We start from the raw sequence: 15,650 nt of genomic DNA, 5'->3' as shown, positions 1-15,650 counted from the left end.
AGAGCTACTAGGGTGCCAAGTTTCATCTCTTTATCTTTTAAAGTGACAGAGCTGTAAGCATTTTGGTTTCCAATAGACTATAATAGGGCGGTTATACAAATGGTTCTCCAATGGGTAATCTGATAGGGTGGCGAGACAGAGCCACTCCGGAAATCGGAGCGGAGAATTGCCTCATTGGAGCACCATTCCGATTTTAGGAGTGGAGCAGACCCGCTCTGCACACCCCTACTTCCTATCAATGCATCCTCAATTCAACTCAATAAAACTGCACCATCTAGTGGCTGGATTATAGCACAATGCCACCTTTAATTGGGGCTGATATGGCTTTTTTTAATAAAAAAGCTGATTATCATGTGTTTTCTGACAGCGGAATGGGGGGGGGAGGATAGTACAGGAGACGTTCTGGCTGTTGACGATATTATGTAATAGACCCACAAACTTCTGTGAGTGGTCAGTCATGAGCCTGCTATAAATTGCTCATTTAGAGAAGCCTTTTGTCTTAATCCTTTAGTCTTCAGGCTGAACTGAGATAAAGACTAAGTCCATGTAACTGCATCTACTGTTATTAATCCATTGTTACCCTTGCCTTTCCCTCCCTATGTTGTCATCACACATACCCCATCTGACCTTAAGGCCTTATACATCTCCTGCCCCCAGAGTCACAGGGTCCTGCTCTGGCCCAAGTGATTTGGAGATTTGGAGGCCAGGAGAGAAGGACATAGGCCGTAGCTAGACCTAAGGTTTATCCTGGGATCGCCCCTGCCTGAGCATTGGATCCCCTGTGTGTCACCTAGATGAACAGGTTTGACCCCTGGATGATCCAGGGATAAACCTTAGGTGTAGCTATGGCCATAGAGGCATGAACTGAATCTCAGTCTGTTTGTGATCCGTGATCTGTCTATGGTCCATAGTACTCTGACATGTGTTCATCCACAACTCTGTTCTGTCCTACTTCTGCATTAATCTGATTTTTTAAAATAAAAAATAAAAATAATCCTATGGAAATTGTCATTGAAATATGTATTTTAAAACACTCCTCAAATATATATTTATGCATGCATTTTCTCTCAAACAACACATTTTCAAATGAATCTTGATATATAAAAATGTAAAAAATAAAATATTATTGGAGTTGAGAATTGCAGTGGAATATTTGAAAAGTACAAAAGCTGAGGAGGATAACCAAGTCCTGATCTTCTCATTAGTCTGATGGCCAAATCAGACATTACTTTAAGTCCATTTTTTATTTTTACTCTAGAATAGGCACAGGGCCCCCGATTGGACTTAAAAGCCCCCCTACTCCCCAGATGATACCCAGAGTCAGTTGCCTGTGGTGGCTGCCTCACTCTGCTTAATAGCCAACCAGCCCTGAAGGTCAAATTCTCAAGCATCCACTTATATTCAGACAAAATTGAAATGACTTATCTGAGAGGAACCTGTGCTGTTGCAATCAATATGACTCCACACAGAGCCCAAGTCTAGTTTATACAACTTCACTGTGATTTAAAACATCTAAGGATGTTTCTACACCAGCCCGAAAATGTGGGCTGGTCACGGCCGAGTCCCATGGCATCTAAATGACGCACAGGGACTACTGGGGGCAGGAGGGGATGAGCACGGGTTTTCCTAGGGATAAATAATCCCTGGGAAAATCTGATTCTTCATGTGGTCTCTGGATCATCCCAAGACCGCAGGAGGTGTGTCCGACCGGCCCGGCTTCTTCGCTCCTCCTTGCAAGTAGTGGGGAACAGTAAAGGGAAGGAGCCGGGCCAGGAGGAATCGGGGTGGGTGGGGGGAGAGGGGTCGGGGCTTCTTCTTTTTTTTAAATCTCTGTTGGAGTGCACGTGCACTCAGCTCTTTTTTAAATTTTTTTTTTTAAAAAAAATGGCGGGCATGACACCTTCCTTCCTCCCGGGGTGTTGTACTCACATGTGGACTAAGGGGAAGATATCGCGTGATCCTCCCCCTCCCTCTCTCTACACTGGGGTGGTGTAGAAATGGCCTAAAAGTCTGTAGAAATGTGAGAATAGAGAATCCTCTTTTATAATTATACTTTTTTTAAAAAAACAACTCCACACATATCTTGATATATAAACAATTCCACTAACAATGGAATATTCTTGGTATGTTTCCATTTCCAATAGGTTTCTCCAAGCTATATTAGAATGAAAGTATTACCTAACAGGGAGGGGATGTAACTTAGTGATGGAGCACCTGCAGGGCTAGGAAACAGGGTTGACAATACCGTTCTAGATGTATCAACAGTGGAGGCTGGTGGCTCTGATCTCAGTGGGGCAGTGTATCCGCTCCAGGTTTTAATCAGAACCAGTCAGAACTCTAGAAAAGCTATCTTGGATAGGTTCTTTAGAGCTGACTATTTCTGAAAGAAACCTAGAGTGGATTTACCGCCCCTTTGACATTGGAGCCACCAGCCTCCACTGTGTATCAGTGGTAAAAATCAGTTTCCTGTCTTCCTAAGGTTCTTCTGATTGAACAGTTTTTGCAAATGTGCCAGGAATGGGTAGTTCCCCCTCCTCCTGCAGCTCCCCATGCCGAAAGATGTTCCAGAGGCTTGAGGGACCCTCTGAATCAGACTTTGGGAGGTGCATGGATCGCATAGGGCAAGAGAGATGCAGAAAGTCCCATTGTGTGAGCATAAATCTGCTCATGCAACATTGGATTTCGCCCATAAATTGAGTTTTGCTATAAGGAAGAGCAAACTTTGGATCCCCATCTCAGGCTTTTATAATCATGTTGTTTTTGAAAAATGCTCCAGATTTGCTTAGCCCTGGTGCTGAGTCGGATGTGGTAATGGAAGAGGGAAGCGATGACAATGACAGTGAGAGAAACAGTGGACTCTTAGATGAAATGGAGGAGTCTATGGCCCATGACGCTGAGATGGCAATCATGAACCAGAGCGACAATGGAGAAATGCAGGATGCTGATCCTGACCATGATGAGAGTAACAGAATGATCAGGTAAGCTTTTGCGTAGGGGTAGAATTCATTTCTCTTGCTCCCTGTGCCAGCTGTGTCTGCCAATGCCATCCTAGAAAAAAGGCCAAGGGTCTTGGGAAGTTTCACCTATCTTGAAATGTGCCATGTCACAATTTTTCGTGTCTCTTGGAAGTAAATGTTTTTAACAAATAGTTGTTATCTAGAAAATGCGGATCTGATAATCCAAACCAAACATTTGCACACCTGTATAACCTTCCCATAGTGCTGAAATAATGCTAAGAGTTTTCAACTTTATGCCAAAGCAGCATACAAATGTGTTGACTTAGTACAAGGCAGCTTCCTCAGTTCCTAAATGCACTGAGTTAGACCATTGGTCCATCTAGCCCAGCCCTGTCAGCACTGACTCTCTAGGGTTTCAGGCCCTACCTGGAAAAGCTAGGGGTTGAACCCAGGACCTTCTGCATGCAAAGCACGGGGTGTATCACATTGAGCTGTGTGTTCCTCTTGCCAGCATTTGCTCTCTCTCCACCCCATCCCCAGCACAGGGATTTTAAAAAATGGGGAGAAACCTCCACTGACTCCAGTATTTCTGGAACATTTCTGGGCAGAATATTGGGAAACAAATGGGAATGTGGGAGGGGTGGAGGTTTAATCCTCCCCACACAGTGCACTTTGGTCCCAAATCGAATTAGGGTCATGCGCCATTACTCTAAAGTAAAACAAAAAGAAAAGAAAGCTCGGCTACACACTATAATTTATTGATTTATTTCTCACAGCTTTTCTGTGAAGCATTATCATCACCTTCATAAAGTGATTTCTCTGAAGCAGGTTCTGCTTCAAACCTGTTTAGACCAGGTTATCTGAAAGACTACCTTCTCCTGTATTTATTTTACATTTATACCCAACCTTTTTTTCCTCTTGCAAGGAACCAATGGCTATTGGTATGTGAGTGCCGCAAGTAACAAATTCATTTGTTTCTCTTTGGAAGGATTTGTTTTGCATGTTTATTAAAGTTGTCTATTACTTCAATTTACTGATTTTTTTTTAAAGCCCGTCGACAAGTAACAATATTCCATTAATGAGAGTGGTGCAATCTGTCAAGCACACAAAAAGGAGAAGTAGCACTGTAATGAAAGAGGGATGGATGGTTCACTACACAAGCAAAGACACTCTGGTAAGAAAGAGGTCAAACAAAGAAGTCTCCAAGCTTCAGTGATGGTTTGTGATTCCTGTATACAAGGGCTGCTGCTCCCCCGTTCTTTTGAATGTCAGAAATCTCCCATGTGTACAAAGGGCTTCAGGGCCCTACCAAGGCAGAGGCTGAACATAATCTTGAGTAGGCTTACATGTGTGAGCAACTTTATGTAAGTCCATTAGAGACTCTCTCTCTTTAAAGTTTCTCATATATGTTTGCTGTTTCAGGCGCTAAAGTTGAAATAACCAATGTGAATAACATAAACAATGTTTAAGAAAGACTTAGTACCTCTGTCATGGCTAGATTAGAGATCAGAAAAATTGAATACCGTATTTCTTCGATTGTAAGACGCCATCGATTCTAAGGCGCACACTAATTTCAGTGCCACCAACAGGGGAAAAAAACTGATTCGAAGAAAAAATAAATTTCTTAGAATATCTTAGAATTTCTTAGAAAGAGCTGGGTTTTGGGGCCACTAGGCTGGGAGAGGCTTAGGGGTAAGCTAAAAACAGGTGCTTACCCTCCTAGCTTCTTGTCCCGGCTCGCGGCTGCTGCAGGAACTTCCTCTTTTGGCTGCCTGCCTGCACGTGGAGGAGAGAGACGACTGGAGCTGCCGCATGAGAGCAGCTTCGGTGGAGCAGCACTTTAGCCTCTGGGCACAGGTTTTTCTGTGGGCGTGAGGGGTTCCAGGTGGGACGCGCGCTACCCAGCGCGGCGGCTGGGAGGGGGACCCGGTGCTTGGGGGGGGGGGTGAGCCTCCTGACTTTTGGAGCCGCGTGTCTTCCTGGCGCGGCTGATGAGGGCCGGAGCTGCACAGGGCGCGCTGTAGGCTCCAATCAGCCAGCAAAACAATCTTAGAAAGCCCTGCTTGCTCAGCTTTGCAGCTACCGTATTTCTTCGATTGTAAGATGCCATCGATTCTAAGGTGCACCCTATTTTTAGAGCTGTTTATTTAGGTTAAAAAGTGCATCTTAGAATCGAAGAAATGCGGTAGGTTGGATTTACCCTTGGCACACCATAGAATGTGAAACAGTTCCAAGAAAACCAAATCAAGATGTATCTGTAGTATCAGAAATGTTCTGGAAAACAGCTTTTGTCTGACTATCATATTTTTTGTTAGATAAAAAGGAAATGCATAGCATTTATAAGAACCATTTAAAATTATAGCCCTCTGTGATAAAAGACAGTTATGCAAGGCTGTAGACTTGAGGGACATAGAGATAAGACTCGGGAGAGGTGATATTGGCCAGTCTCCTTCGTATATGCTGTGGACCTAGTGGGTGTTCCTTTTTGGTGTGATATCTTGGATAAAGCAGATCCTACAAATATTTCTTTCCCTCACAAGACTTTGGATTATGATGTTCATGCAAATACTCCACAGAAACATATCTCTTCTGTACACTAAATTTAGGGGCTCTGATCTGTTACTAAATTTAGGAGCTCTGGATTTCTTATCCAGAAAATGCAGTGGAAAATGTGAGGAGGCCAGTTTCTGCTTGTGAATTCACTCTACTGGTTGCACAAAAGCTTAACCACTTGGAGGGAGAAAGAAATGCATCCAGCCACCAGTGTACAGGTTTTGAGGGTTGGGGCTGTGGGCATTATCTCATTTAATTTCATTGTGTTGTTGCTACATTCTTTATAAGAATTTTCTAAATTAATTTTAAGTGTTTTTCTTTCAATGCAGAGGAAACGGCACTACTGGAGATTGGACAGCAAATGTATTACACTGTTCCAAAATGATACTGGAAGCAAATATTACAAGGTAAAGATGGTTTTAGGTTTTATATTGTATATTCCAGAAGGTAACTATTTTTAAAAGTTATATTCTGGTTGTCTGTATCTTGTAAGAACATAAGAAGAGCCGTGCTGGATCAGACCAAAGGTCTATTTAGTCCAGCACTCCGTTCACACAGTGACCAACCAGCTGTCGACGAGGAACCCACAAGCAGGACATGGGTGAAACAGCACCCTGGGTGAGTTCCCTACTCTCCCCCATTCACAAGTAGTTTCTTTTAAAAAATCAGGAAATTGATAAATATTCCCTAACCCTTTCCCATCTTATTGCTTGTTTCCTTTATACCTTGCTTCCCTGGCTGGAAGAAGCAGGCATATGAAGAGGGAAGAGGGGGCATTAAAGAGGCCACACACCTGAAACCACATGGAGGGGGCAGTCTCTCCCCACAGAGGACTCTCTTGTCTTAAGGGGCTGCCACAGGGGATGGACATTTGACCCCCATTCGTAGTTTTTGATCATGTGGTCTTTGCGGGCGGAATTCTTGTCCTGCTGGGATTTTAATCTGAGCCAGCGAAGAATCCAAGGATCTTGTAATGCTGCCCCTTTCAGGAATGCATTACAAAGGCCTGAGTCTGGCAAGCTTCTCTGGCATTTCTAGTACATAACTACATAATAATCACATTAAAATGGGCATCTGGGCTCATTGAGTGCAACTGTTGCAGGCTGTATGTCAACCTAAACTACGTCTGATTTATTGAATTGGAGTAGATAAGGTGAAATGGAGAAAGAGATTCATAAATGTCTCCATGCAGCCAAGAAATTAACATTTCAGCCAAGATCTTCAGCTGATCCTGCCTACATACCGGCCAGGATCCAAGGGGTTGTTGGGGAAATAAGAGGCAGTAGGAAAAGAACTGGAGAGGGGAGAGGACTCCTATTACTTACTAGAAATGCTGGCGAAGGTCTCCCAAGGCAGGCTCAGGTACAAACTTTGGGGATTTAAAATGAGAGGTGAGCTTATTAAGCCCCAAATTCTTTTCCAGGTTGGACAAAATTCTGAGCTTGAGGATAATTTGCAACTCTCTTCCTACAAGCTTGCACCATCCCCCAAATCTTTCCTCTCCAACCCCACCTCCCCAAATACCTCCCCTGTATTCTTCCGCTGTGCCAGGAGCAGCAGCAGTGGTGCACAGGGTAGAGAGGGAGATCTCCCCTTTCCTTCTTCTTTCTTTGTCACACTGATGAACTGGGTAGTAATGTACCAGGGTGCAAAGCCCAGAGGACTAGGGGCTTTATTCCCAAGAGCTGAGAACGAGGTTTCCTAGCATTCTCAAATGCTGTGGGCGAATAAATATTTAGACGTACAAAATAAATAGATAAACAATGCAAAAATAATAATTAAAACGCTTTCTTTTGTATCTGGAAAAGTGTTGCAGAAATTATTATTATTATTATTATTATTATTATTATTAATAACAACAACAACAACAACAATAATAATAATTCTTCACAGGAAATCCCATTGTCTGAAATTTTATCCCTGGAACCTGCAAAAAACTTCAGTTTATTGCCCCAGGAAGCGAACCCCCATTGCTTTGAAATAACCACAGCAAATGTAGTCTACTATGTTGGGGAAAATGTTGAAAACCTACCAAGCCTTCCAGCTAATAGCAGTATTCTCACAACTGGTTGTGGCCCGGATGTGGCAAGAATGTGGGAGATGGCAATCCAGCATGCCCTCATGCCTGTTATTCCCAAAGGGGCATCCACTGGTTCGGGACCAAGCCTACACCGTAAGTTGATGAACTTCCTATTTTTAAATAAACCAGAGCAAATGTTCTCAAACATTTGCAGAGTGGTAGGACATTGATGTATTGAAGATCAGACAGCATAACTTCAGCACCAAACACCTTTGAAAGTTTGTATGTATTTTCATGCACAGTTCTCCTAATGCACATATTTTTGTATACAGCTCCATTCTGGTGGTCTGCAGAAAGCTTGCAGAACAGTGGAAAACATTTCTACTTGGTCTTGCATTTGATTGATTGATTTGATTGATTGATTTTTTAAAAGATTGAGGTTGTTTTGACCAAGGCCACATTATCAAAGAGCTGAACAAGGCCCTGACCTATGGCCTGTAGTTTTTTCATGAAATGGCACTGATGCAGTCTACTAAGGGGTCCTTTTCAGTGGTGTTTTTGCCTATGACCCATGATTTTCAAGCCATAGTTAGGCCACTAACCCTTTTGCAGTAAATGGTTTTAGCTAGTGTGTTTAAACCATGGTTATGTAACCACTATGGTTAGGAATGGTTCACACAACATGCTACGTCATGGTTCAGATGACATGGTAAGCCATAATATTTAGCTCAAAATGCCTAACCACCATGGCTTACCATGTCATCTGAACAGAGTCAATATGTACTTTGATTTGTAGAACGAGAAAAAAGTTTACTAAGTGGACCATTGAGACACACATACCTCTCAAGTGGTCCACAAATAACAAAACAAAACAAAACAAACAATCAAAAAACAGGTTTGAGAATCATTTCACCAGTTAAACACATCTTCTGTTGCAGGAAGTGTACTGAATTTGTGATTTTTAATTGAGCACTTGCATTGATATATTTAAGGAGTAGCTTTCACTTACATTGTTATTACCAGACAGGTAGCTTATAGAGAGGTCTAGCACTTACTTTGAGGTCTGGATAGCACAGTGGTTACATAGAAACATTGTTATAGGATTGGATCAATGCAGTACTGTGTCCCATTCCACAGCCCCCAGGCCTTTACAGCAGCTGTCTGCAGAGTGGTAGGCCATTGACATATTTGCAGAGTGGTAGGACATTGACGTATTGAAGATCAGACAGCATAACTTCAGCACCAAACACCTTTGGAAGTTTGTATGCATTTTCATGCACAGTTCTCCTAATGCACATATTTTTGTATACAGTTTTGCCTAATATACACATTTTTGCATGCAGATATCCCTAATGTAATGCAATTTTGTACAGTGTTTTCACTAATATACACAGTTCTATCTGCAGTTTCCCATCTGCTTGGCAAAAATTGTAGAAGTGCAAATATTGTGATATAGCTGCGTTTTGGTTCACAGATTGGTTTGGGAAGTACGAATTAGATATGCTTGCATTAAATAGGAAAGCAAACAAATGTCTCCCCATTCCTAAATCTGAAATTGCCAGCTTACCTGAATGCAAAGCCAAGCCATATTTTGGACCTGCAGTACACACAAAAGATAAGTTGCCTGTCTTATTATCTTCTTTGCAGGACAAGAATTTTTCCTCCCTTTGTTGCATGATCATTTGGCAAACGTGCTGGCTCAGTGTACGCTTGACATTTGAACAATAATGTAGCTAGAGATTGGAAAGTTGGGATACAGTGATCACTTCATTGTCCACTGATTTGTGATCAATAATACTAATCACATACCTCAGAACCCTGCTGCTCTGGTGTACAGAAAAGTTCTAGACAGTGGTGTTTTAGCCTTTATTCCTAGGTTCAAAGTTGGAATAATTAATCCCTATCCAAATCTATTTTACTCTCCAAAAGACCTCAGTTTTATATTCTCCTTAATCTAAGTTGATTTTTGCCAGTTGCCTTGGTCATATGGTAGATATTGTTGTGAAGTTCACCATAATTCAATGGGCTCTTTTACCACTATATATCTGACATATCTATCCAGGTGTGAGGGCAGGGAAGTTCATGTGTATTGGTTCTGTGCAGAAGCCCACCTACCTGATAGATATCACTGTAAGATTTTTTGTATAAATCAATGTGTAGAAGGGACAAATAAATTACGTTTATCTGTTATAAATCAGCAATACATGCTTAACTGTACCATGGACTGGGTTGTTAATTCCTTAGTGATAGTTCAAATGCACCTTTTTCTTGTATGTAAGTGTGTGGCAACACTCTCTCTCACACACACACATAGAGAGAGAGAGAGAGAGATACAATAATTACTGTAACTTTTCTTTCTAGGTAATATATCCATCAGTATTTCAGTATCAAATTGCCAGGTCCAAGAAAATGTGGTAAGTGTTCTGAGTGTTGGTGCCAGACATGATAGAGTGCAGCTTGCAAAGTCATTGATCTGTTTTGAGAACTTTGAAAGGATGTCTCATTGGCCATTTTCTTTACCAAAGAAGAGAAAAAAATCCATTGAGGAAAAGGATCTTCACAGCAGTTTTTTTTAGAATTTTTCTTTCAGATAAAAAAGATAAAAACTTCAGGGCCAATTTACAATTCACATTTCTTCTGTAGCCCCACAGAAGGATTACACCATTGTAAATGGTCTGTGAATAGATCCATGTAACACTACATGGGTGCACTCCAGAGAATATTCCAGTAACATAGATTTACTTGGAATTCTAGTGAAATCCAACCTGCCTTTTTTGAATTCACTTCATTCTGCGATTATTCCCAAGGAACTAGGGGATCTCAGGAGGTTCAGCATGGGTGGAGCTTCTATAAAAGCTTCAGTAGGCCTGGCTTGATGAGGTCACTGGAACAGGGTGGAGCTTCTATAAAAGCTTCAGTAGGCCTTGGCACCAAGCTGACCTTTCACCACAAACACACCATCTTGTAAATTGAGTGGGCAACCTATTTTCCAATGAGGGTTGCATTTACTCATGAGAAATCTGTCGGGAGCACTCATGGGTGGGGCTGAAGCCAGCAGTGGGCAGGACAAGAGCCCAAAGTGGGTGACTCACCCCTTTTCTCTTTTATTTTGCCATCTTCTTTTCTCTCTCGTTCTGCCACTCCCTTCTCCCTCCCTCCCTCTTCCTTCTCACCCAGCGTGCTGCCAGACCTCTGAACTGATGGCATGCAGAAGGCTTTTGAAATTAGGTGAAGGGCCAAATGACATTAGACCAAGAGAGCTGCATTTGGCCCTTTGGGGCATAGGTTGCCCCCTGCCCATTGTAAACTCACAGATTCATCAAGGTTGGGGGAGGACGTTCAACCTTTGCAGAGTCCTCGAATTCCACTGAACATATGAGGCAGTTTTGGCATTGCTCAGGACATTGGAAGCTGCTTCACTACTTCTGATGTCCTCTGGCTTTAAACGCAGTGCACATGTGCAGAAACCTTTGGGGCCGGTGTGCACACCACAGCGAGGGCCTCAGTTCATCACAAGGGATTCCAAAAGCAGAGCTTAGGGTGTATTCTGTTGAGTTGTGCTGCCATCTACAAAGGTCCTGTCTACCATGCCTTTTGCATGGAATTAAAAGCCATTTGTGTCAAATTGTTTTTCTTAATGATTTTGCTTTAGCAAAATAATCATATCTTGACTTTATTTCCATTCTCTAATGTTTAACATGGGAATCTATTTGTACAAACAGGATATCAGTACAGTATACCAAATCTTTCCAGATGAGGTGCTGGGATCAGGACAGTTTGGAATTGTTTATGGAGGTAAGACTTTCCACATGCATAATAGATAAGAAAATGGGGGAGGAGATGTAGCATTTCTTAGGCATTTAGAATTCATTATATAACCAGCATTTTATCACTGGCAGGGATACAGAAAATATTTTATTATCCTATGGAAAGGAGACAGGGCAAAATCATTATTTAAACATTTCTTTAAAAAATAGTTTGTGACACAGGGATGTTATAATCAGAGCCTAGCTATTTTGAACTGCAATAGTCTAGAAACCCCTTGCAGTACCTTCCTTTCTGTATTCTAATTTTAGGATTAATTTGGAATCAGAGATTCTTTTCCCCCTTTACCTCTTCTCTTATTCTATTATTTATATCACCTGTAATCATACTTCCTGATGGTCATGATTTTTCCTGTGTTATCTTACAGCTGCTTGAGATAGACTTGCTTATTCATTCGCGCATCACACTAAACCGTAGTTTAGCACAACGTGAATGAGCAGAAATTAACATTGACCTGGATGACACAGTAAACTGCAGCTAATAAAAAGCAAAAGTGAAAAACTTCTAAACTCTTCCTTAGGCTCACACTCTTACGCAGCTGGGAGGAAAAGCTTGGAAGTTTTTTGCTCTTGCTTTTTATTAGCTGCAGTTTATTGTGTCATCCTGGTCACTGTTAATTGTGGTTAACATTAACTATGGTTACTTCAAACAAGCCATTTTCAGTAACTGGGGATTGAATTTGGCTTGTTTGAAGCTAATCATAGTTAATGTTAACTACAATTTGTTATTCTGGATACATGACAAACAGAAGCTTCCAAACTTCTCCTCCTGCCTCAGGGGGAATGGGGAATACGGAAGTTTACTGCAGTGTACTTTATGAGTGGCCATTGGCTACTGGTCAAATAATCACACCAACTACACCTGGGCAAAACTACATGCTCAGATAAGTAATTCAAGACCAGGCGTATAAGCAGTGGTATACAGATTAGAAGGTGGAATCCAGAACTTGCTTATTCTATGTATTTCAGATGTACATATAAAAGGGCTTAATTTTATTTTTAAATTTATTTACTGCCATTTTAGGACCAAACTAAATTTGACACCATTCGGGCAATTTGCATCTGCATGTATAGCTTTTAAAAAATGTATATTGCAGGTGCAGGGGTGGGTGGGGCTTAATCTGAATTAAGATCCTGGTCTGGGAGAGAAAGGGCTTTAACTCTTTGCACACTGGGACTGCTGCAATCTGGATTCGGAACACTTGCTGTTTGCACTGGAACGAGAGTTCCCATTCACGCACATTTCCAGTACAGTAGCAAGCACAGAGGGTCCAAAATGGAACATGAGCATAGCAGAGGCAAAAGAGTTAAAATCTCCTGCTGCCCCCCACCCAGGGTTCCAATCCAAACCAGTAACACCCCAAACCCACCCACCCCACACCTGTTGTTTATATTTAGAAGAGTATTCACACACTTGCTAATTGTATAAATTGTGTCAGATGTAGTTTGGCACCAAGGTCCAAACTGGACATGATGTTGATTGTATGAATGGAGGCTTCCTTTGAAATGCAAGTAGCAGCTTCAGAAAGGTGACTTTATTTATTTATTTATTTATTTTTGTCAGGGAGCATTCCTCTGCAGTCAGGGTGCCAGTTTTCCCTGAGGCTGCTATTTACAGAACAAAAATGTGTATGTCAACTGCACTCACCCAGTTAATGCCACAACTAGTTTGGCCCTTAGATTCCTTTAGTTCTGTTCAGGTACATCTGAAATACTGTGTGATATTAATATCTTAAGTAAGAATTCCAGAATGATGATACTGACAATTAAGATCGGCTTTGGAAGAGCTTAGCTAGAAAATCAGTTTTTTAAAAGGAAAAAAAAGTTATTTATCTTTAAAATACCACAGTTTTAGACATTTCAGTATTTATGGCTTTGGGCATTTTTTTTACATACCAGTTTTAAAATATCTGGATTGGTTTGTTGGTCTGTCTTTGCATTTAACATGGATTAGGATGGAGGAGGTCTGATTGGATGTCCATGAGTGAGATTGGAGGTTGAGGACTTGGACTCATGGAGTGAACTCAGAAAAAACCATCCTACATCCACTTTCAACTAGGCTTGCTTAGCAATGAGGCCTTCCAGATCTCCTATAACTGGTGTTGGTAGCCCTGTTCATGGCTATGTATTTTAATGGACCTGTATTATAGGTTTCACTTGTTCCTGACATTTTTACAAAATGGACAGCTATACACTGGGAATGTACGTGGAAGGCTAGGGTACGGGGTAGGGGTTGGGAGAGTGAACTTTAAACCCTTTCCCCATGTGCTGTTTTTCTTCCAAATTTTCCATCCACTGCTTTTTTTTTTTTGCTCTATAAGAGAAAAGATATAAGGGTCCCTCTTTGATTCAAAATCTGTTTAGAATTTTCATGATATTAAAGAAAAAAGACTGAATCCTTAGAATTCCTTAGACCAATCTTCTATCAGATGATACCTTGATGGTTAGGTTTTAATAAAACAGAAAAAAAACCCTCTGAGTTCTAGAAAGGTGATGCTTCTCAGAGATGATCATGTTAATTGGCATATTTTTCATCAAACAGGAAAACATCGCAAAACAGGAAGAGATGTAGCAATTAAAATCATTGACAAACTGAGATTTCCAACTAAGCAAGAAAGCCAACTTCGTAATGAGGTTGCAATTTTACAGGTATCTTTTATTTAATTACCAATTATATCCTGTATGTATTTAATTTAGAGCAGGGCAATAAAACTTACTGGGAACAGGTTTCAGCGGTAGAAATCTATGTAACTAATTATGCATTGAATCTCCAGATAAAGGTTTTCAAGTGATGCCTCTCTTTGAAATAATTTCTAATCCACTTTAAATACAGGAACTTTGAAACCAAAATCTTAGTAACTTGCTAATTGGAATAATCGGAAGTAAATGCACTTTTGAGAGAATCCAACACAATTAGAATTCTGGTGGCTAATCAGTGAATATTAAGGGATCCTGTTGCCTGTCCCCAGAGAGGTAGAAAGAAGACATTGTAAGCCACTTTTCTTTGGACTGTGAACTGAATTAAGGCTGTATTCATAAGTTTTGCATCATAACTACTAATAGCAAATGCGTTCTCCTTGTGTTAATCCTTATATAGCCAAAATAGCACCACACACACACAACTGAAGGAGGCTCCATCAGGCTTGAGAGGGCTTCAAGATTTGCAGAAGTACAATATATGTAACAAAAATCTAAGGAACCCAGTGAGGGCTGGACATACCCATTGGTTGTGGAATGCTGATGGTTTGTTCAGGAGAAAATAAGAGAAAATGGGAGGAAGGGGCAATGGAGTTTTCTGGAGGGAGGGCACAGCTGGCTGGCTGGCTGGTGACAACTTGAATAGGATCCCTCCATGCTGCAGTACTTTGGTGCCGGTCCAAGTTGTTAACTATAAAAATGAAGCTGTTCTCTTACCATTATATTTATTTATTTGCTGTTATTTCTGACTAGTTGTACTTATACTGATGCCAAAGGCCTTGAAAAATGAATGTCTACACAGTAACGGATTAATTTGTGAACCTTGTCATTGGATATAGACAAATGGGGCTCATTGAAATAGTGTTTACCTTTTATAATAGAATCTGCATCACCAGGGTGTTGTAAATCTGGAATGCATGTTCGAAACACCAGAAAGAGTGTTTGTTGTTATGGAGAAACTCCATGGAGACATGCTGGAGATGATCTTGTCAAGTGAAAAAGGAAGGTTGCCAGAGCGAATAACCAAGTTTTTAATTACACAGGTAAGAGCCCATTAGGGATGTCAAATGTTATGTTTCTTTTCCTATGAGATTCACGTCTATAAATTAAAAATATCTTCAAATTTTCTCTTAATGAGGATAGCAGGTCACAGTGTAAGTTTGTTGAGACAGAGTGTGAGAGAGCATGTAATCTAGAATGAGTAAAGAATAATTGGGGTGTTCTATGACTCCATTCCTAATGCATTGTGTATTTCTCGGGTTGATTTTGTACTGTGCCTTTCTGTGTAACTTCTGCCTGATAAAGAATCATTATAGCCTATCAAGTGCTTGGCTACATTGGTCTTGGCTTAAAATAAGATGACACTGATGAATCATGATTTACAGCACTTCCTTCATGTGTGTTTCAACAGCCTCCCCCAGCCCTTGGGTCTGGCATATAGCCCGCTTATCTCTGATGGGCCTTTCTCCTCTCCTCCGAGGTATGCAAGAGCCCTTGAAAAGCTGGCCAGTTCCACAGTTGGGGGAAGGGAGGATGGTAGTTTGTGTGGACACAGGACAGTTGCGTTAGTGCACTGATATTGGGTGCCCATCCGTGTGT

The 15,650-nt window shown here is 41.2% G+C and overlaps 1 protein-coding gene across 1 annotated transcript in view; it reads left to right on the top strand.

Annotated features, from left to right (window-relative positions):
• Positions 1 to 15,650, top strand: part of PRKD1 (protein kinase D1) — a 121,456-nt gene that overhangs the window by 95,047 nt on the left and 10,759 nt on the right. Inside the window, exons 9-16 of the mRNA XM_063118890.1 lie at positions 2,777 to 2,978; positions 4,008 to 4,131; positions 5,840 to 5,917; positions 7,404 to 7,683; positions 9,892 to 9,944; positions 11,253 to 11,325; positions 13,897 to 14,003; positions 14,933 to 15,094. Coding sequence (XP_062974960.1) covers positions 2,777 to 2,978; positions 4,008 to 4,131; positions 5,840 to 5,917; positions 7,404 to 7,683; positions 9,892 to 9,944; positions 11,253 to 11,325; positions 13,897 to 14,003; positions 14,933 to 15,094 — 1,079 coding nt within the window. The remainder of the gene's footprint in view (positions 1 to 2,776; positions 2,979 to 4,007; positions 4,132 to 5,839; positions 5,918 to 7,403; positions 7,684 to 9,891; positions 9,945 to 11,252; positions 11,326 to 13,896; positions 14,004 to 14,932; positions 15,095 to 15,650) is intronic.

Source organism: Elgaria multicarinata, chromosome 2 (assembly GCF_023053635.1).
Source record: "Elgaria multicarinata webbii isolate HBS135686 ecotype San Diego chromosome 2, rElgMul1.1.pri, whole genome shotgun sequence".
NCBI lineage: Eukaryota > Metazoa > Chordata > Lepidosauria > Squamata > Anguidae > Elgaria > Elgaria multicarinata.
This window is presented reverse-complemented; position numbering and strand designations above follow the sequence as displayed.